This window comes from Diabrotica virgifera, chromosome 1 (genome assembly GCF_917563875.1).
Source record: "Diabrotica virgifera virgifera chromosome 1, PGI_DIABVI_V3a".
NCBI classification, from domain to species: domain Eukaryota; kingdom Metazoa; phylum Arthropoda; class Insecta; order Coleoptera; family Chrysomelidae; genus Diabrotica; species Diabrotica virgifera.
The window spans coordinates 136,035,692-136,059,607 of record NC_065443.1 but is presented as its reverse complement, the minus strand read 5'-3'; the positions used below and the strand labels follow the sequence as shown (position 1 = coordinate 136,059,607).

Below are 23,916 nucleotides of genomic sequence, written 5' to 3'. Positions count from 1 at the left end.
CTTAAAAGATTTAACAACTAACTTCATTCTGCCATGTGCGCGTACCTACTGTCGCTTTTATAAAAAATCCTCTCAAGATTTTTCCCAATCGCTCCTAAAGAAGTATAATTTCAGAAAATCAAAAATGTTGTCTCGATAACTGTTTAATTATCACCATATCGTATTTGTTTTCTTCAACTTCATATCCAACTTTTAGGATTTGAGTTTTTTTATAAATAATTCTATTTCTTTTTTGGTCACTGATTTTTTGCATATATTTATATAACATATGGAAACCGTGAACTTTTTTTGTACTTAATCCATATTTATAAGTGTATCCGCTTTCGATAGCAAAATTTGTATTTCTTATTAATTATTAATTAAATGGCTATATTTGTTGTGAGCGAAAAAACATGTAATTAAATACTTTCCCTATCAATTTATGTGTCGGTACCAGCATTGCGTAAGATAGGGGTAAAGCAGTTTTTTTGTATAAATAATGTACCAATGTCAATGTCTCTTCACTGTGAATATATTTGCATTATTTTAACGTCTAACCATTGTGTTTGGTAATTTGGTTTGGTTTATAGTAGGAAACATAGCTGATAGTCGAAGAAACGCTTGGATGGGCGATATAAGGAGCTCTTAAAAACCATCTAAAGAAAATTTACTAATCAATATAAAGAGAAAATTTTTCGATGTCTGTGTGCTACGACCAATGACCTGTGGTGCACAAAAGCGACTTTCAATTATAAAGACAAACGTTCCGAGACTCAACTGGAGGTAACACAAAGATCAGAAAAGAAAACGTACCAACTGAAACTAGGGTTGCATATGTCATCTAAAGGGCTGGGAAACTTTGAATGGACTGTTCATATGCCAAAAAAGAAGATTGCAGGATGAACTCGCAAGCTACTGCAATGGAGAAAGGAAAAGAAGACCATGTACATGTACACGGTGATAGGATGGTCTAAGAAAAATAAGCAAAAACTGTGCAGGGAACTGTAGGCGGGCAGACCAAGTGAGGAAGTTCTCATGATATGCATGCCACATGCCATTAACTGTGGATTTGTGCATTGAATATGCTATTTGATATTTCAGAATACCTAATATCTAACTGAGGAGAATACTAGGACCTGTTAGGGAAAACGGATTCTTCAGAAGTCGATACAACAACGAACTTTATCAACTTTATGAGGAAGCACCCCTGTCAGACTTCATTAGAATACAAAGATTGCAATGGGCCGGACATGTGATAAGAATGGGAGAGGATAGGCTACCAAAAAGAGCACTGAATGCTAGAATGCAGGAAAAGAGGCCGTTTGGAAAGCCAAGAAAGCGCTGGTAAGACACAGTAAACAGCTACGCACAAGCCCTTTTAGGAATCCGTGTATGGAGAAGAACAACCACAGACAAGCAAGGGTGGAGGCAAAAAATAAAGGAGGCCAAGGCTCATTTTGGGCTGTAGTGCCTTAGAAGAAGAAGAATATCTAACGTACCTAATATCTACTATCTAACGTATATCAGGGAACTAGAAGGAATATCTAGACAAAATTTAAGGAGCGAGTGGAAGAAAGGGTCATTTGACAGTTACATACAGTGATGACAGTGCTTTGGATTCACTTCGTGGATTACAATTAAGCCAGTTACTGAAACAATTCTCCTTAATGAACGTTACAAATGGGGAAGCTTACACGTATTACACGTATTACATTTTTGTACGGTTGGATCTAAAAGATCGTTTATCTAAACACAAAAGATCACAAAAGATCTAACCTTCAAAGAAATTATATTATCTGTTTCTACCTACTATTTTTATCCTATCATGTTATAAAAAAACCAGTTGCTGATATTGAAAACACTGGAGAAATAATGAAGTTGCAGCATCAGACAGTATTTTGCAGAAGCTGTTTGTGTCTCTGCCCACTTTGTCCATTTTAACGTGATGATTACTGAGTGAGCAGTTCTCTGCGAGAATACAGTGACTGCTCTTGGTCCAGTCTTTTCAAGCTCAGTATTTTTGGGCAATGAGCACAACGTTGTAATAATTTCTTTGCTCGCCTTTGGGCTTTTTATATTCTGGATATTTTTCAAGTAGGGTGCGATGTGTTTCCAGTAGGTTATACGAACATCCCGGTAAGTTACCTTGTCGCTTTTCCATTCTCGAATATCTTCCACGATGAGGCTTTTTGGAGTACTAGCTCCTCATTTAGCAAGCCTATTAGCAATATGATTTCCAGCCATACCCTCACATCCTAAAAAAATCTCTTTCCGATTTGAGTAATTTTGTGATCTGGATAAATAAGTTAGTGTTATCTGATATGTTTTTCCAAGTTGTTATTCATATTTTTAACGTGAAAATGATCTTATACATCTAGGAATTATGTACGGATGGCCTTTTCTTTATTTGATATTATAAAAAAAACTTGCTAACAGCATTTCATTAGATAAGTAAAAGGCATGAAGCTCTTTCACTTTTATCATTTACTAGATAAAATCCTAAAAATGGTTGACTTAGATAATAGTATACTTACCTTCGTAGCATTGAAAGCACTAAGTGTTGCCAACGACGACAGAGGTTCACCCGGACTATTTGGCAGACCAGTACAACAATTAACAGGTAGTCCAGCTATGGGTATTCCGTGCTTCATTCCCATCTTCTGTTGATGTAGTTCATGTAGTTTTCTGGATCGTCTTCTGGAGGCTGCTATAAATACAATAACCGCCACCACAATGGTACCACAGATAGCTGCGCTAGCTGCGATGGTGATTTTGTCCATGTTCGAAGAAGCTGAGGAAACAGTTCGGACTTCTCGGCATTGAGAATAAGGAACTGTGTCTGGAGTTACGTTGATTTCTTCTAGAGATACGACGCAGACAATGATACATTCCTGAAAAAATATAGAAAAAATTGTATTAAGATTGCGACAATAGCACATTTTGTGGAATATATGGACCTAGGAATTATCTATACCATTAATTTAACTAAACTGTCAACATTAAAGTGGAAGACCGGTTGAGAGTTAATTTGACAGATAAAGCAGTGAGACAAGGGTGCATGCTGTCTTCGTTATTATTTAAATATAATATACTATAAGTGCTTGAAGAACAAGAGGATGGCATATTAGTCAAAGGAATGCATCTAAATAACCAAATAATCCAAAAAAATTAAACAGAGTACCACAAGGAGGAACATTCTCGCTAGTACTCTTTAATATATAAACTAATGACCAATCGATCCGCAATGCGTTAAAAATATTTATTTATGCTGAACATGGTGCAACCGCCTATCAACCTAGTCGTCTTCTGGACATAGAAGAACCAGCTTAAGCTTGAATGAATACTACAGGGAAAATCAACTGCACCCAACTCCACAAAAAACACAAATGACCCTCTTCCATCTCAATAATTGGGAAGCCACAACAAAACCTACCGTTCCAAGGAATGGAGTTACATTGTCCATTTCCCAAGTACCTCGGAGTTACGCTAGATAGAACATTGAGCTACAAGCAGCACATTGGAAATAAGCTAAGACCCAAGTTAGAAATAGTGTGCTACAAAGACCAACATCATACAGATGTGGAGCTAAACCAAGTGTGTTATGAACAACACCTCTAGCACTCTGCCTATCAACAACAGAATATGCCTGCCCTAACAACACATATCGACTGATTACGGGATACCTGAAGCCATCAAGAATTGAACACCTCTGCTCACTGTTAGAAATCGCGTTCTCAGTTATAAAAATGAAACCGAATGTTCGTTAGAACAAGCAATTTTGGCTCTATCGTGCAAGGATTTAATGATCCCCTTTTTAATATGAATGTTGTGATTTGATATGTAATTTAGGTATCTGTTGGTGTGTGTTGCTTTTCCATACACCTGAGTCTCATATCCAGTATCCTTCCTTAAAACATCCAGGAAAGGTACATAGTGTGTTATTATATTCCTTTTCAAATGTAAATGGTATTTCTCTTCTTTATTATTTGTATTATTCAGGAATGTATCCATCAACTCTAATCCATGAGGCCATATTGAGAACACACCATATACATATCTGTACTATACTGCGAGGCATAAGTTAGGCATATAGAAAACTATGCTCATTTTCATAGTTGATCTTTTCGTGTACGGTTTAACGGTTTTTCTTTTGTTAAGTTTGAGACACCCTGTAGGGAAAACGAGGTACAAATGTTACTATTACACGTCGGAATCGTATTGTAGTCTTATGTTTTGTGAACATTTTGGCTTTTGAATGTCCCTGATATCTTTAGAAACAAAGAAAATATACGGTTTTGTAGTTAGAATAGAATAGAATAGAATAGAATAGAATAGAATAGAATAGAATAGAATAGAATAGAATAGAAATATGCTTTATTGTCACTGAAAATTATACAAATTTTATGGACAAAGCTTAATATAAAGTCAGAAAAAATAAATAAATAATATCTAACAATAACAATAATAATAAGTTAATAAAGTAAAAAAAAACAAAATCGATATATTGCAACAATTTATAGAAATTGCAAAGTGAACATACAACAAAGTAAACTATAGACATAGGAACTAATAAGTTTAAGCTGCTGCATGTGACACCCAAATATAGATAAGTTTGGTTACTTGTACATTACTGTAATTTCTTAGTTAGTCATTAAGAAACTCTTCTACTGAATAATATGGTCTTTTAGATAGATGAGCTTTTGTCATTTTACGGAACTTGGGGAAAGATGTTGCAGATTTAAGTTGTAAAGGAAGATGGTTGTATAGTTTTTTTTGTGGAATATAATATAGATTTCTTTACTAACTCAGAGGACGGGATCGGTAAATAGACATCAAAATTTGAATTTCTGGTGGAGTAGTCATGATGAGGCCTTGCTGGAAAGATATGCATGTGTTTACGAATTAAGCAAACAGATTCTAAAATATATAAAGATGTAAGGGTTAAAATTCCGTGATCTTTGAAGTAACTTCTGCAATGTGTTGTTCTTTTGAGGCCAAACAGATACCTTATTGCTCTTTTTTGTAATTTAAAAATAACATCTAATTGGGCAGCTGTACTAGAACCCCAAAAAGGAAGACCATATCGAAGATGAGAATCGAACAAGGAAAAATATGTTAGTTTACAAGATGCTAAATTGAGTTCTTTCGAAACCGATCTTATAGCATAGCAGGCTGAGGCGAGTTTCTTACTTAACAAATCGATATGAAGGGACCATTTGGCTTGCTGTCTAAAAAAATACCAAGAAATTTTACAGAATCAATGGTAGAGATCTGGCTGATATTAACAAGCAGGGGTTGAAGAGCACTTTTATAGGATAATGCTATTGTCTTATCCACGTTAAAAGAGAGTAAATTATAGTCAGACCAGGTTTTTATCGTAAGCAAATCAGAAGTTATAGTTGCATGAAGAGATGCAATAGTTGAGTTGCTCCAAGTGATACTGGTATCATCAGCAAAAAGAAAAATTTTTCCATCGATTTTTAAGTTAGTGATGTCATTTAACATGTGTTTTAACTGAAACAAAACTTTGAGATATCCTGTACGGATGAAAAGGTACAAATGTACGATGTATACCCATACATCGATATTATGTCGTAATCCCATATCTTGTGAACATTTTATTTTTTTAGTTTCTCTGATATCTTTAATAACAAAGAAACAAACGATTTTACTTCTTAATATGTGTTTTAACTGATGACATGCGATACGTGAGGTGGCCATGTCTTATCATACCACTAATATGAAATTATTTCCTATACATAGTGCGGAAGAAACAGAGTGTCCAAAGAAAAAAAATCTGTGTAATGTACCTCTCGCTATTTAAAGAGCCTCCGCATAGACACCAAATCCGTACTTACATATATTTTTTATATATTTTTTATGGATTTTAGTTTTGTTTCAGTTAAAACACATGCTAAAGTCAAAGAGTAAAATCACCTATTTTCTTTGTTTTTAAAAATATCAGGGAGATTCAAAAAGTTCACAAATCATAAGACTACAATATGATTTATACCAATACTGACATTTATACCCCGTCCTCCCTGCAGGGTGTCTCAAACTTAACATAAAAAACATTTCATTTCTTCCACCCGGTATAAGTACACAAAAGAAGTTTGAGTAAACCTTTGAACAACTGCTTAAATACTAAAGAAAAATCTAAAATAATAAAAAAATAGCGGAATCCGTTAATCTGTTCACGAACAAATCAATTTTGAAAATGAGCGTAATTTTCTATATCCCTAACTTATGCCTCGCAGTGTATACTGTGGGTCTTGTGTTTTATTTAGAAATAATATTTGTTTTTAACTCTTCCATAAATGTATTCGCTAATAATGGAGGTAAAGCAGAATCCGTTGCTAGACCCAAATTTTGTTTATAGAATTCATTATTTAGTTTTTGTAAGAATTTTTTTACCAAGTAACACAAACAAAATTTGTTAAATATATTAATATTTTGGATTTTGAGAACGATTTTCGAACTGGAAATCGAAACGCCAAAATAAACTTATTTTAAAGTAAAATTGTGGCTTATTCTCAATAAAAATAGTAATTTTATCATTTTGTTTCAAATCTAACCTTTACAATATGTACAGGTTATTGCACCATTGTCATTCACCCCGTAGAATGACTGTATATGGCGATTCTTTGTATACTTGATAGTGATGTAACGAATGTCATTTTTTGAACATTCGCGAATACGAATGCGAATGCGAATATCTGCTACCGACATTCGCGAATGCGGATGCGAATGCGAATATTCAGTTTTTTTAATTTGTGTCTATTTTTGTAATGTTTCCTAAATTTATAATGAAAAGTTAATTGATATTTAGTGTAAATCAATCTGAATCTTAAGCTTTATTACATAATACCAAATAATAAAAAAAGTGAAGGCTGATAATGTGATTATACAAGGTTAAGTTCTATCTATCTATTGCCCTTCATTTGTCCAAAGTTGAACGTAGGCCTCCCCCTTATTTTTCCACTCTTCTCAGTTCAGTGCTAATGCTGTCGATCTGGTCCCTGCGCATCTTTTTAGGTCATTCGACCATCTCGGCTGTGGTTTGCCCCTTTCTCTTTTGTAGTCCCAAGGTCTCCAGTGAGTTATCGCTTCATTCCATCTTCCGTTTTTTTGTCTGCTGTTGTGTCCTGCATATTTCCATTTGAGAGTAGCTGCATGTTTGAGGTTAAGTTACCTTTTCTTAATAAAAAAAGATGAGAAGTGAATAGATTTTGATTTTATTAACCTAATATTATCTTAAAATTATTTTTTTTTCTGGTTTTCATATTCGCAAAACATTCGCACAAATTTTGCGAATGCGGATGCGAATGCGAATATGCAAAAACATGCGAATATTCGCGAATGCGAATGCGAATACGAATATTCGTTACATCACTAATACTTGATCTCCTTGAAAGTTTTTTCAATTTTTTTGGCGACGACGTATTCTCAGCACAAACCCTGTTTATATAGTGGCGCCTGACTTCCAGGTGTCTGAGTATATAACGACTTATTTAATTACCAACATCGTTTAGATACACAAAGAAAAATATTTGCTTATTTCACGCATACAAATTTTCTGTCTGGATGTTGTAAAGTAGATTTTACAGTCATAAAAGAAGTTTATAGTTACCATGTATGTGGATTATCTCACAAAAATTACTTATGCATAATATAGATACACTTCTTATTTACACAGAAGTATAAAGAATCGTTGTTGCATCAAGGCAGGTAGGCATTTATTATTAGTCCAGAAAGCCACTGCGCATCCGCTAGGGAAAATATTCTAATTCGGATTTTTTGCACAATCTTACTCAAAAAGGACTACTTTTAACAAATTTTCATGTTGCCAGGACCAAAAGGTGGTCAAACATTTTTTAAACGTTTTTTTTTGTTTTTTTCCTAAAATTATTTTTTTTGCATGGAAAAAAGTTTTTTTAGGTTTTTTTGGATCATTAAAAACAGAAAAGGTCTTTAGTGACTTTTCTCTAAAAATGATAGTTTTTGACATATAAGCGATTAAAAATTGAAAAATTGCGAAATCGGCCATTCTTAACCCTCAAAAACTATGTGAAAAACTGAAAATTTTAATGTTGCCAAGGTAGGTAGATATTCTTTAAACATCGATTGAAGAAATTACGAAGAGTTTTTTGCAATACAATATTCAAAACTCCTTTGTTTTTTAATTGCCAATCAAGCGTGCGCGACACTATTTTCCACCGACAGTATGGTGCAAATGAAAGGAATAAATTCGTTATTTCGTAAACCGGCGACTTTAAGGAAAAATCCCGAAACAGGTCGATTTTTATTTTTAAGTTATGATATTGTGGCATATATGGTATACTAGTGACGTCATCCATCTGGACGTGATGACGTAATCGATGATTTTTTTAAATGAGAATAGGGGTCGTGTGCTAGCTCATTTGAAAGATTCTTCAATTCTCTATTCAGTAATATAAACCTTTACATAATTATTTATACAGGGTGTCCAAAAAATTTTTATTAAATTAAATTATTTGACAAAAAAATAAGTCGAAGGACACCCTGTATAAATAATTATGTAAATGTTTACATTACTGAATAGAAAATTGAAGAACCTTTCAAATGAGCTACCACACGAACCCTATTCTCATTTAAAAAAATCATCGATTACGTCATCACGCCCAGATGGATGACGTCACTAGTATACGATATACGCCACAATATCATAACTTAAAAATAAAAATCGACTTGTTTCGGGATTTTTCCTTAAAGTCGTAGGTTTACGAAATAACGAATTTATTCCTTTCATTTGCACCATACTGTCGGTGGAAAATAGTGTCACGCACGCTTGATTACCAATTAAAAAACAAACTAGTTTTGAATATTGTATTGAAAAAAACTCTTCGGGATTTCATCAATCGATGTTTAAAGAATATCTACCTACCTTGGCAACACTCAAATTTTCAGTTTTTCACATAGTTCTTGAGGGTTAAAAATGGCCGATTTCGCAATTTTTCCTTTTTTAATCGCTTATATGTCAAAAACTATCATTCTTAGAGAAAAGTCACTAAAGGCCTTTTCTGTTTGGAATGATCCAAAAAACCTAAAAAAACTTTTTTCCATGCAAAAAAAAATAATTTTAGGAAAAAAACAAAAAAAAAAAAACGTTTAAAAAATGTTTGACCACCTTTTGGTCCTGGCAACATGCAAATTTGTTAAAAGGAGTCCTTTTTGAGTAAAATTGTGCAAACAATCCGAATTAGAATATTTTCCCTAGCGGATGCGCAGTGGCTTTCTGGACTATATGGTATAGTCTGTTTCCAAGCCGTAGTGTGATAGTCCAGTGGAATTGAGTTCCAGTAAGATGCTAAACTCATGCGTTTTATATTATACATGATGTTTCAATAATGATTGGAAACATTTTAACTGTAGATTCCCGGGCTCAAAATATTAAGGTTTAATCTAAATCACCTAGTCCGAAAATGCTTCCTTTCTAAGGAAGCTAGAGCTATTTGAAGATGGCATCTTTTAATTAGTGTTTTAAATACCTCTAGAACGCTTCTATTTAGAAAAACGAAAACTGGTACGTCTATTTATCTTCCAGAGATAAATCGATTCCATAAATTGCGAATTTTAAATGCGAATATTTTTTACCATAATGATTAATACTTCTCTTTCTTCTTTCTAGCATGATGGATCATACTAGTAGGCTATTGCCTGTTCATTGCCATCAAATGTTTCCCGGATGATGAGGTCCAGCATTCTCACCATCGTTTTGGTGGCCTACCCTATGGTCTTTTACCTACTGGGTTATTCGTTTTGGCGCTATTAACGAGTCGGCTGTCCTCCATTCTCTATGTTTGTTCCAATATTTTCGTCTCTGTCTGACCCACCTTCGCATGTCCTGTATTCTACAGTTTTGTCTGATGTCTTCACTTCTTATTCTGTCACGTAGAGTTTTGCCGTATATACTTCTAAATGAAAAAAAAAAAAAAAAAAAAAAAAAGATGTAGATCTTTGAAACACACTCAGTGATCAAAAGATCCACAGGTACTGGTTTGGACGACCACTCGTACGAAAACAAACAAATGAAATAGAGAATGCGGAAAAATCCCCTTACGAACAATTCACACATCCACTACTTCGGGCTGGGAAAATTTTTTTGAATAGAATCGAAGATCTATTTATATTATATATCAAACACATTTCTAAGAGCTGGTGTTTGGATCTTCGATTCTATTCAAAAAAATTTTCCCAGCCCGAAGTAGTGGATGTGTGAATTGTTCGTAAGGGGATTTTTCCGCATTCTCTATTTCATTTGTTTGTTTTCGTACGAGTGGTCGTCCATACTTCTAAATGTTCTCATTTCATCTGTTCTCATAATTTGTAACGTTCTATTTGTGTCTGGTCTTGTTTCTGCCGTATAATGTTATAATAGGTCTTATCGTTGTCTTTTTTGTCTTTGCTTTCAGTATTTAGATATTTGTTCTTCCATACGATTTCTTTCAGGCATCCCGAGATTCTAGCTGCTTTCATTGTTTGTTCTCTGACTTTTTTTGAGAGATTTCCATAGCTTGTTATTTTCGCTCCAAGATATTGGAGTTTATTACAGCACTGGCTTCGATAAAAACAGATTACAGCCATTACTGCGCTAAAAACGGGTAAAGAAACATATTCTTCGATTTCATTTTTCCTCGTTATAACCAAATATGCCTCGTTATAGAGATGTTATAGTTCAATAGGAATTTCATGGTAGATCTAGTGTACCTCGTTATAAGCGAAACTTATCTGTGTTCGTTATAGAGAGAGTCCACTGTATAATGCTTTGAAGACTATTACCTACATGCTTTTAGCGTTTCTTGACCTCAAAACTTCCTAGTAAAGAGTTTGCATTGATTTTGCATTTAATTTCCATAAAACTCCACGACACTAACCCATCTTTGACACCAGGTGCCTTAGAAACCAACGCAGACATGATATTAGTGTTCAGCGACACCAAACACCACCGAGTAGTGAGTTTGCATTGATTTTGTATCGAATTTCCACGAAACTCCATTAAACGGGGCACGTCCTGGGCACCAAGGTGCCTCGCTGACCATCGCCGTCATGATATTCGTGTTCAGCGTGCCAAAACCCGCGAGTACTAATATTGAATTCATTTCCGTCAATTATTTCCGAATTACAAATTTATCATTTTTGTCATCACTTCGAAATGCATTTTGAAAAATGCATTTTTCTTGTTAAATGAGACAATTTTCGTTTCGTCATCATTACTTTAGTTCACAGTATTTCTAAGGCTCTTACGAATCGAATGTAACAAGTTTCATGCAACCAACTGCAAAAATTTTATAGATTTTGGGCTTTTCTTCTGCTTCAATGCCTCGCCTAAACAGTTTTTGATAATACACAGTTACACTAAATGGCAGGTAAATAGACTACCTGAAAGCATTGTTCCAGGCTAGTGACAATTACGAGTGACATTGCATACATTATCGCTTCCAATTCAATTAGCCTCGGCGATAAAAATATGAAACTTTCTTCGCTAATTGTGTCTAATTGTTCCTAAGTCCGGAATTTACCTAGTGGTGAATTAGAAAACACAATCCTCATAATTAATTGGTAATCAGCTCGCGCAAAAGTGTAATAAATGCATTTATAAATGGCCACGATCTGTGTACCAAGAAATCTAGAGCATAACGTCCATCCTTCTCATCATTTAAAACGCTTGACGCCGGCTTATCTTCTTCGTTTCGCTTTCACGGAAGCGGAGTGGTACTTTGTGCTCGGAGCTGGTGTGGTACTCGTGGTACTCCGGTGGAATTTGGAATCGGCGAGGAAAAAACGGAAGTACATCAACTTTTTGTCGGTAAATTAAACAAGGATAATTGTTGTGTATAATCAACAAAGTTGTGAAACAGCAACTTGGTGTAGATCGTTTTTATTAAATACTGAGCACAATAACATTTTTGTTTCATAATAAGGCTATTTTGAAACTGGTAAAATAACTACTTATCCTTCCAAATATAATTGCTAGTGAATTATTTTTAAATGCCGAAATGATTAAAACTGGTGGAACAATGACAATAGAAGTTTCACATATCGTAATGAGCAAAATAAACACAAGAAAACTACGCTTACCTTACTTTACTTAAAGTTATGATAATCAAAACTTTAATCAACCAACTAATTCCTAAATTTGACAACACGAGAATTGGAATCTCTTCTAAATTCACAATTCACATGCATTAACTTCACTTCAGGAGCGGAATGTAAGTTTACCGCTGAATATTTCACATCTACTAAGCTTCAATACCAAAACTATTAATGATATTATCATACAATTTCTTCAAGATTCTAAAATAAAAATTTAATATGACATCTTCAATCTTCAACTTTCAAATATCTGTGGCAAAAAGTTTATCTAATGCCATCCCCTCTTTGTGAACACACACACACACACACACACATGCATTAACAGACAAACTATACTTAACAAATTCTTTAACAATTGAATGACAATTTATACCTTCCTATTCACCTCATGTTGGTGGACTCTGAGAAGCCGAAGTAAAATCGTCAAAATTACATTTAAAATGAGTTTTGACAAACTATTATTCATGTAGAATCCCAAACTTTAATTATTCAAATGGAGCTAAGTTTAAACTCACGCCTTTTTTCTCTTATTAGTCCAAATCCTAACGACCCAAGTCCCTTAACACCTTCAGTTCCTTATTGATAAACCAATGATAGTATGTAGTCCCAAACTTTTTTCTGGGAGGTGGGAATCTTAACAAGACCGTTTGGGTGTCCACGGTGTGTCGGATTTAGTCCGTCCTATCTGTATCTTGACGGGCCGCCTACCTACTAAACCCACCCCCTCTTTCTCCAGCCGCCGGTTCTGGAACCGCTCTTAAGCGCTGGGTTCCTCGAAAGCGGTGCCGACAAACTGCGAACATAACACTGCGATGAATGACGTCATGAAAAACTGTACCGTGCAAAATAATAGCGGTGGTTTCCGAGCATGCGTTGGAAGCCACCGCTTGCTGAGTTTGCACATTTCATTGCCACCGTGAAGAACCTTGAATTTTTCACCGTAATCTGACGTAATTCATCGCAGTGCTACGGTCGCAGTTTGTCGGTGCCGCTTTCGAGGAAACCAGCGCTTTAGCGAGCATATCTGACTCGTTGACCTTACTCATAGCTCCCCTCTGGCACTCTTAGCGTGCATTCCATGGATTACTTGGCTGTCCCCTCTCGCCCCTGCCTCACACCAGACCGGTCGGTGAATCGACCGTCCTGCGAAACCCGTGCGCAGGTAGAAAAGTAGTCCCAAACTGATTCCAGCTCATTAGCAGGCGTGCCAAAGCTTTTGGCTAAGATGGAAAATCAAATACATCTGCCAGCTACATGCCAAAGCAAGCTGGAAGAAAAATCAAGAATCTCTCACAAATGGAGTCTTATAAAGGACGATACTACCAATCTAACCCATTGACGGCTAGGCCGAATAATCAATATACATCCTGGAAAAGACATTATTCGAGTAGCTTCAATTAAGACTTCCACTGGTATCATCAAACCTAGATTCAACAGAATATGCCCCCCCCCTTCTAGATGGTTAAAAGAGGCTTTCAAAGTGGGGGGTTAGTTTATGTATCTATTTTTTAAATTGGAAATGTCTTGCTTACCTGTGATGGTACGTTCTTGATCTTAAATTCTCTCTCGCTGGCTTCCAAAGGTGGTCCCTGTTTAAAACTTTTATCTCCAAACAATCGATAAACAACCCTAAATCCGAGAATATTAGCCGTTTCCGAACCCCACTGAATGATTACAGAACTATCTTGTCTAAAAGCATTCTTTACTATCACTTCTTTGCTTTCATCAGCTTTTCCTCGGGCCGGATAAGCGAGTACCATTGGTGGTTTCTGGGTATTCTTCCACGGTATCGAAGCTTTTAGCTTAGAACTGGTAGTGCTTTTGGTAGTAGTTGATGACACTGTTGTTACTTTAGTGGTTACTGAGGTGCTGCTCTGGACAGGTGTAGATTTTGTGAACGGTTGCTTTGTGGTTGTCGATGTGGATGGTAGAAGTTCTGGATTAGCTTGAATCTGTAATTTAAACAGATATAAAAAATTAAGTAAAATCCTTTATAAAAGGTATATAATTATTAAAAATCCCATAAAAAGAGCTACATCACAAATGCAGAACGTTTTCGATCTGAATGCAGATCATCATCAATGCCGAACAGGATGTTCACATGCTAAGCCACCAAAATTGAAAATATATGGGTAAAAACCCTTTAAAATGATACAGTCATGGATACATGGACAAAACTTGTTTTCAATAACATGAATGTTATAGATAATTTCTATAATTTGTGAGGGTAATTAGACCCTCACATGAGTTTAGACACGTTCTGAGGTTCAGCTATCTCATATCTTGAACGGTCGAGTTGCCATCGAAAATTATGCAATTATGAAAAATGGCAAAATTGGCATTTCTGGCTAAGTATCAGTGAGCCAACTACACCCTCACCAATAAGAGAAGAGTGAACTATTATATATTAATAATAAGCGTATGAAAGCGAAGCATGTACGATAACAAAAAGAAAAGTAAATAAATTGCTGGTGTGGGAACGTAAAATCCTTCGAATGATATATGGCCCTTGCAGAGACAGCGTGACAAACGAATGGAGGCGCAGATCTAATAACGAGCTAGAGTCTCTATTCGGAAAGGAAAATCTCGTCAGATATATAAGGGCCAATAGACTCAGATGGGAAGGGCATGTGATACGCAGTAACGACAATCGCCTTATAAACAATGTGTTCTGGGAAAGGCCAGATGGAAGAAGGTTTGTAGGGCGGCCTAGAAAAAGTTGGAAAGATGCAGTCAAAGAAGATCTAGAGAAAAAGGGAGTGCGACAATGGGAACTAGTGGCACAGGACCGACAAACATGGAAGGCAATAGTAAACGCTGCAAAGACTCACGAAGAGTTGTAACCCCATTGATGATGATGATGATGATGAACTATTATACACTAAGCATCAAAATTAACGCACCACCTTAAAAATAGGACATTTTTGACGTTTCGTATTTCCTAAACCTGTTGTCAGATTTGAGTGATTTTTTTAGAATATTATAGCTTTATTCGTCAAGAGTGTCGATGTAATAATATTATTGCTAAAGCGATAAGTGTCATTGTATTGCGACCGTGCAAGTTCGGAAAAGCGACACCTGGGTTCATAGCTCGGCAACTTTTTTCGCACTTTTAATTGGCCAATCATATTGGTCCTGGTTGCTAAATAATTGCCAAGGCCGTAGCTCAAAAAAAATTACAAGAAGACAAAGTAAGATTTAGGTTATGTTATTAAAAGGTAAACAATTGTATGTAGTAAATAAAATTTGTTATTAAAATGCAGTACTGCAAGCAAAATACAATTAATTAAATATACTTTTATATAATAATTGCATATCATATCAATCTTGTGAGCAACATATAATTTTTCTTCTTCAATGACAGTAGGTATGAAATACACGTCAATTTGACAATTTCAATTGACAATATGAATTATTTAAGAAAGTTGCAAGATTTCTCCACCATACACGCACAATCGTTTCTCGTATCCCCTACAAGTACTTGCACACCGCGAATACGGGTGTAACAATGATAGTGTGTTTTTCCTCAAATTTTAGAACACCCTGTGGAATATTGTAGCGTATATAAAATATTGAAATTAAAACTCAACTGTAGCCTTAGGCTTTCTTAACATTTTGCTTTTTTATTCATTCGCTTATGTGGGATAATAAAAAAGTTAGGTACTTTAACAACTAGCCATGTTATTCATCAATAGAGGGTGTTTCTAAATAAGTGCGACAAACTTTAATGGGTAATTCTGCATGAACAAATAATGACGGTTTGCTTTATAATCATATGTCCGCAAATGCTTAGTTTCCGAGATACGGGATCTTGAATTTTTTCTTACAAACTGACGATTTATTTATTGCTCTAAAACTGGTTGAGATATGCAAATGGAATTTGGTAGGTTTTAAGGGGTAGTTATTGAGCATTTTTTGACATACAATTAAGATTTTTATATTCACCACTGACGTGCATACGGGTATAAATATTTTAGATACATCCCGTATGCACGCCAATGGTGAATATAAAACTCTTGATTGTATGTGAAAAAATGCGCAATACCTACCGCTTAAAACCTACCAAATTTCATTTGCATATCTCAACCAGTTTTAGAGCAATACATAATTTGTCAGTTTGTAAGAAAAAATTCAACATCCCGTATCTCGGAAACAAAGCATTTGCGGACACATGATTATAAAGCAAACGGTCATTATTTGTTCATGCAGAAGTACCCCTTAAAGTTTGTCGTACTTATTTAGAAACTTATGTATTGATGAATAACATGGCTAGTTGTTAAAGTACATAACTTTTTTATTATCCCACATAAGCGAATGAATAAAAAAGCAAAATGTTAAGAAAGCCTAAGGCTACAGCTGAGTTTTAATTTCAATATTTTATATACGCTACAATATTCCACAGGGTGTTCTAAAATTTGAGGAAAAACACACTATCATTGTTACACCCGCTATACAATGACACTTACCTGTTTAGCAATAATATTATAACATCGATATTCTTGAAGAATAAAGCTATAATATACTAAAGAAATCACTAAAATCGGATAACAGGTTTAGGATATACGAGCCATCAAAAATGTCCCATTTCCAAAAGAAATCACTAAAATCGGATAACAGGTTTAGGATATACGAGCCATCAAAATGACCCATTTTTGAGGTGGTGCGTTAATTTTGATGCTTAGTGTATAATATGTATGATCGCAGCGAAGATCCGTGGGATATGCGCATTTTATCAGTGAAATTCGATATTTTTAAGATATTCCAGAAGCCGCTACAGATAAAATGTTTTAACAACCTGTTTATCACTCAGAATTACTCGACGGATATTAGTACAGTTAAAATAATTAAGACGATAACCGGACAATAATGATTTAATGAGTGAAATTTTAAGATTTTTTTACTTTAATGACAAAAAAAGAAAGCCCATTAGCAGAACCCAATTAAAAATTATTTTGCACATCATATTTGAAACATTATTTGGTTGAAAAATCTCATTTTTGTTGGCAAAAAAAAAATATATTAATTTGTTTGGACTACATTACAGTTGTGTTTATCTTAAAAAGGATATGTTACTATCAACATTAACACAGTGTTGCCAAACTGAATTTTGTTATTTTGGGTGTAAATTTTTTCCACGGATCTCCGAGGGTATAATACTTAAAAATAATTCTACTTACCAAATCGTCTAAATCCGCACTTATGACGGTAGCGACCCCCACAGGTTCTTTAGGTTTTTCTTCCTCGCTATCTTTTTTCTTTTGTATGGTAGGTTTAGTGCTGGTGGTGGTAGTAGTTTTGTCTCTGGCAGAGCAAGACAGTTCTTCAGGTTGAATACTGTAGAAACTGCGGTCCCTGAACCTTGGAGGACTTCCACAGAATTGAGGGTTCCGCTCTCGGCTGGTTACTTGTAAGTCATGGCGAATCCAATTTATTACCTGGAATAAGACACACTATTGTATACAGCAGGAAGTGAAATTGAATTTAAAAATATCTATTAAAATAAAAGACGAAATAACCCTAATCCGGAAATACGAATGGAAACATTTTATCTCCTTTCAGTACATTATTTATGTGACAGGAGGTCTTATTATTAGTATCTTATTATTTTAAATTAAAACATCCAACTTTATACAATGTATACTGCTCAACTGTCAGTTTTATATAACACTCAAAAGTCAAACCAGTCGCTGGAGAATCCAGAAGAATGGATTGGCCAATGGTAATGTGTTGGCTCTCCTCCTATTCAATATTTACACAAACGTCCAGGCTAGTACATCATGAAACAAAACAATTCATATACGCAGATAACATAGCCTTCGTTGCACAAGGGAGATACTGGAGGAGGTGGAGGACAAACTTTCAAGATATCTAGATAAATTGAAACTTTACTATGAACGAAATCACCTGAGGCCAAATCTATCGAAAACACAGGTACAGTAGGAAAAATGAAAGAATACCCATGAACGAACATGTAAAACACACTGTATTTTCCTGTCACCGTGTCATACAAAAAATTGGCCAGCGCAAGTACATGTAATAATGATTATTACATGTACTTGTACTACTGGGCAATTTTCTTTGTGACACGGTGACAGGAAAATACAGCGTGTTTTATATGCTGGTTCATGGGTATTCTTTCATTTTTCCGACTGTATATGCTTTGCATTGATATAATAAAGAAAGCTAAACAAAAGCTTAAAGTTGCGTGGTAGGGTCAGGAATTAGATGACTACCCAATCCCAAAATACCTAGCGAGAAAATCTTAGGCCTGAAATAAATACAAAAACCAATAGGTCTCACATGGGCAGCATTTGTCAAACTAAGCCATATTCTAAGAGGTTCAATTCTCATGTGTCACAAGGTTTATAAACAATGTGTTTTGCCTGTACAAACTTATGGAGCAGAGACTTTAACACTGATGCAAAAATCCGCAAATTAACTCAACACACAATGAGCCATGGGACATAGGTACAATGCTGGAAATGAGCCTTAATGGGAGGGTATGGTTTGAAATCAACATTTCAAGCACATTTTTGTGATATTTTTTTGAAACTAAATTTACAATTATTTTATTTTTAAATTGAATAAGAATACTCAAAAAAATTTTCAAGGAATATTTGGAAAATAAGCCAACGATGGCAAATTTTTACAGACACCTTAAAAAAATTGATTTTGCGGTGGCCATCAGAACTCGTCACTGGCTCATGTGAAACAAAAAAAAATAAAAAGATTTTATTAGCTTTGTAACAAAATGGTGAATATCAACATATTTATTATTAGACCACTCATCAGCGGTAAAAAACTGTAAAACCGTGGAATTTTGAGAATCAACACCGATTTTAATGAAAATTTGGGTTTAGCTCTGTTGACACTCTTCTTCAAAATCTACCCTATGCCGAACTGCGCTTTTGTCCTGGGGGTGAAAACAACCCCATTTGTGGATGAACATTTTTTAATCAAAATAACTATGGAAATCGATAGAATGGCTAATTCTGAGTAAATTTTGTTTTTTAATATTTTTTTGCAAACTTGACACTTTCCAAGTTATTTGCGATTGAAACTATGCATTTTTCATTGAAGAAACTCACATTGTATAACTCTTTTTCATGAATAACTTAACAAAATTTAATTTTATAGAAAAAATCATTAAGAACAAAATTGTAGATAATAAAAAACAAAGAGATTCGTGTCAAAAAGACCTAGGTAAACCCAACAACGGCTGAGTTATTGCTCTATAAAGGATGGTTATTTTCGAAGAATCTCGAAATGGAGAAAATCTCGAAATGGAGAACCTTCAATCTCAAATAACTCGAATGTGGTGAAATTTTTTCGGAGAACTTAACAGACATCTTTTAAAGCTCATTAAACAGTCTTTCAAAAATAAGCTCTGACAAAAGTTTTTTGCATAAGAACTGACTGACTTATGACGAAAATAAAGTCGCTCTCTTTTTTTCTTTTTGAAATGTAAAAATTAAACCCTCGTCGTTACAATCCTAATAGAAATAAATAGCTTCCCACTTGAAATTAACTTTATTTAGGTATAGTGGATACGATATATGTGATTTGACCGGTTTGGAATGCTTAGTTTAGAAAAAATAGTTGATTAAATCGAAAATGACATTATTATAATTAAAAAAGTGCATTTTTCTTAAATAAACCTAAAAGTATTCAAGTATTTCTGTGAAGAATATGGACTAAAAATGAATATAAAAAAGACCAAATACATGATAATAACTAAGAAAACAAACATGCAAACAAGCATACATTTGGGAAATGTACCGATAGAAAGGGTTGATAAATACAAATACCTAGGAACCTGGATTTCAGAGAAAAATGATCAAACAACAGAAATAAGGACCAGGATAGAAATAGCAAGAAATGCGTTTGTAAAAATGAAAACAGTTCTCTGCAACAAAGACCTTAGCTTAGAACTGACAGTAAGAGCTTTGAGATGGTACGTGTTCTCGATACTACAATATGGACTTGAAAGCTGGACATTAAAGCAAGAACACATACATAAGCTACAGTCATTTGAAATGTGGTGTTACAGAAGGATGCTTAGAATAGCATGGACACAGAGGAAAACGAACACGGAAGTATTGCGAGAAATAGGTAAAGAATGCGAAATAATAAACACAATAAAAATAAGAAAGTTACAATATCTGGGACACGTAATGAGGGGACCGCGATATGTAATGCTAAGACTGATAATACAGGGAAAGATAAGAGGCGGAAGGAGTATAGGAAGAAGGAGAGTGTCATGGTTAAATAATTTAAGGGACTGGTCTAGATGCAGTTCTATAGAACTCTTTAGAGCAGCGGTGGATAGAGTAAAGATAGTGATGATGATATCCAACCTCCGATTAGGAGACGGCACTTGAAGAAGAAGATTCATGATACAAAAACAAAAAAAAAATATTTTCAGTATAAGAAATTCTACAATTGCCATTTGAAACATTTTTTCATATTATGAATAATTTTAGATTTATTGAGGAAAAATGCACTTTTTTTAAACATTTTACATTACGGAAAAATCTCGACATATATTTTTTGATAAAATATAGAAAATAAGGGAAAATTAGACCTGCAGCCATCTCAAAAGATTTTTGACTGACGCTTTTTTCGAAAAAAAAACATTTTTCTGTTATGAACACTCAACCTAGGGTAGGGATGACGGTTGTGGATAAAACACCGGAATATTCAACATGCTGTATTTCTGGTAGATTTACTCCGATTAATCTGAAATTTTCAGAAAATATTCTTGAAGTTAAGTACTTTCATTTAAAATTATAAAAAAATTGAACATTTTTAACCATAACCGCACCCCCTAACATAACAGTGAGATCACATAACAAACCAACAAATTTGACAAAGATCAGGCATTCAAGATGTCATCGAAATAATCACGACTTTTCAGACAAATCAAAGGCCTTTAGCCTTCTATCGTCAATTTTTTGATATCAGCCTCCCGCAACTCTTTCCATCGATCTGTATTATGTGCTACATACTCCTAATTTGTTCCGTCTATTGTTTTATGTCATCTACCCATCTCATATATATTATGGTCTTCCTCCAGGAGGGTCATTTGAAATTTTGATTGGGAGGGCAAGCACTATATATACTATATACAATACATTATATTGTAATGATGAAAATTGATGTATTTTTTGTAAATTTCAGTCATTTTCAGGGTCGGGGGGCAAATGCCCCCCTGACCCTGTCAAATGACGCCCCTATCTTCCTCTTGGTCGTCTACCTTTCTAAGGTCTCCGATGTTGTATTGTGTCGTTTCAACGTTGGTCTTTTTATCTAGCAGTGTGGCCTGCGAAGCTCCATTTAAGTTTAGCAACTTTTGCTGTTATGTCCTCGACTTTTGTTTTTGATGTTACACAGTCGTTCCTCTTTTTATCTGACAAACGTAAATGAAGCTCCAGAAACTATAAAAAAAAACCGAATAGATAGACCGACGACGGGAACAAAGTACTTACGTGAAATGGGACTTACTACAAGAAGTAATGCGTAGTAGCTACTGTCATACATGTCCAAATATCTAACGAACCAAGCTTACCGGTAAAAGTTTTTAAAGAAAGTAAAGTAATTAAAAGTACAGTTTTCAATCATCATAAATTAATAAGCGTACAACAAGAACCACTTTTTCTTGTGCAAAAGCATAATATTTAAAACTTTCAGTTAAACGTTGTTTGATATAGAAATAGAAAAGTACCTTAACCGTAACTTGCAGATCGGATCTTTAAAAATTGCGATAATTAAAGATATTAACACAATTATTACTTAGTGTGCGTCTCGTTAATTAAGTTTTTATAAATAATGATGAACCGCGTATACGTAAAGACCTACTTTTTATCGTGGTGAATTAGTTTCATTCAGATCCGGTAGGTTTTACGCTTTTTGATTCTGAGCATATCGTCGTATTCGAATATGACGATATTTTTTAAAAATTGGCCTCAAAACTTCTTATTTTTGTTATTAATATATTATAGTGGTTGAAGTATGTTTTTATTTTTTTTTATTATTCCGGTTTTTTTATAGCGTTCGTCTGGTCGAAGCTATAAGTTTTATCGGTCGTTCCATTCGTCAGGGTGAAGGTTCCTTTCCGACATTGCCTTATGAATGCCGCCTAGCCAGAATTGTTTCGACCTTCCTCTCTTCATTCTTTCCCTTTGCATCCACTTTAAAATTTTTTCATCATTCCATCAGGGATTTAGTAAGTTACGATGTTTCACATCCATAATCCATAGAGCACTAAACTTTTAAAAATGGAGTTTACGCCAGTCAATGGGAGCAAAACAGGATATTACCTCCGAATTCTATCCTACTGCATGGATTTTAATGAAATTTTGGGAATAGCCTCTACTGATCTCGTAATTCAAAGTCTACCCTATGTCGATGTGTGCTTTTATCTTGGGGGTGGTTCCCACCCGTTCTCGGGGGTAGAAAATTTCTTGGTTAAAATAACCACGGAAGTGGCTAGAGAACTTAATTGTAAGCAAAAACTGTTCTGTAATTTTTTTTTGAAAACTAAATATTTTTTGAGTTATTCGTGGTTGAGAATTGGCCATTTTCATTGAAACATAACACCTTTTCGAACGGTTTTTTGCAAATATCTTAAAAACTATGCATCTAACTAAAAAAACTATATAAAATATTTGTAGCTTATAAAAAAATAAAGAGACTAGTTCCTTCATAAATCTTCTAGTTATAATATAAAACGAGATATATGGTAGGTGAAAATAGTTTGTTTTTTGGTGCATGCTCAAATCGTTGTATTCAACTTGAAATAACAGACAAATGGTCGATTTTAGGTGTATAATCTTACGAACACCTTTTGTAGTGCTTAAAAAGTTCTTTAAAATGAGCAATATTAAAGGTATATTTCATTCAAACTAAGCGAGATATGCTGCAAAAAAATTGATGATTAATGTATTTTAAGAAAAAATGAGAAGTATATTTTTAACCTCTCAATAGTTTGCATCAAATCTTTAGACGTTAATTTGACTGACTTTTCTTCAATGCAAATGAATGAAAATTTGCAGATATATGCATTCGCGGAAACAATACACGGATAGTCAATAAAAAAAATGTTTATGTTTATTAATTATTGTTGAAACAAAAAAAAACGATTTTAATGGAAAATGCTTAAATTCTCTTGTTTTTTACAATGTAGAAACTTGAAACTTTTTCAGATTGTAGCTAATGATATGAACTATACATAATTTCACTTTTTACGTGAATGGGGAACTTGCACATTTTTTTTATTACATAATAATGTTCAGTTTTGTATAAAAATGAGATTTTCAAAATTTCCCGCTTCAAAAACCCATAATAACTTAGAAATACAAATTTAAAGTCTTCTTTATTTTAAAGTAGTTCAGACGGCCCGTGACGTCACATAGTTTTACATTAGTTTTTTATATGGTTATATCAGTGATGTGGGAGGGTTATATGTAAGTATATTCTTCTTCTTCTTCTTTAGTTTATTGGCCTCCACCTACTTGGGTATTTGGCCACAGCATCGTCGCGAAATATGGGAAAATATTTATATTGTAATGACATTTTTTGATCACTATACTTAATAGGAAGTGTGTACCTTCTAAGTTTTATCGTTAAATACTTATGAGAATAATAATCAGAATAAAATCACAGTATAAAATTAGTAGGCATAATGGGAGTATAATATACATAATATATGTACTTACTTATCTGCTTTAACTCCCCGAACTTCTCCGACGGAAAAATTTTCACTCTTTTGAAAATATGTAACCACCATACACATATCAACTATAG

General features: G+C 34.3%; 2 protein-coding genes across 3 annotated transcripts in view; one reads left to right on the top strand and one right to left on the bottom strand.

Moving 5' to 3' along the window:
* LOC114349431 (rab3 GTPase-activating protein catalytic subunit) overlaps positions 1-23,916 on the top strand; it is a 382,835-nt gene that overhangs the window by 35,702 nt on the left and 323,217 nt on the right. The gene's annotated exons all lie outside the window — the stretch shown is intronic.
* The window catches only part of LOC114349432 (slit homolog 1 protein), a 115,794-nt gene that overhangs the window by 22,426 nt on the left and 69,452 nt on the right, over positions 1-23,916 (bottom strand). For both annotated transcript variants that reach the window (XM_028299804.2, XM_028299805.2), the window contains exons 3-5: positions 17,289-17,546; positions 13,644-14,063; positions 2,514-2,870 (exon numbers count right to left, since the gene is read on the bottom strand). In XM_028299804.2, coding sequence (XP_028155605.1) covers positions 2,514-2,870; positions 13,644-14,063; positions 17,289-17,546 — 1,035 coding nt within the window. The remainder of the gene's footprint in view (positions 1-2,513; positions 2,871-13,643; positions 14,064-17,288; positions 17,547-23,916) is intronic.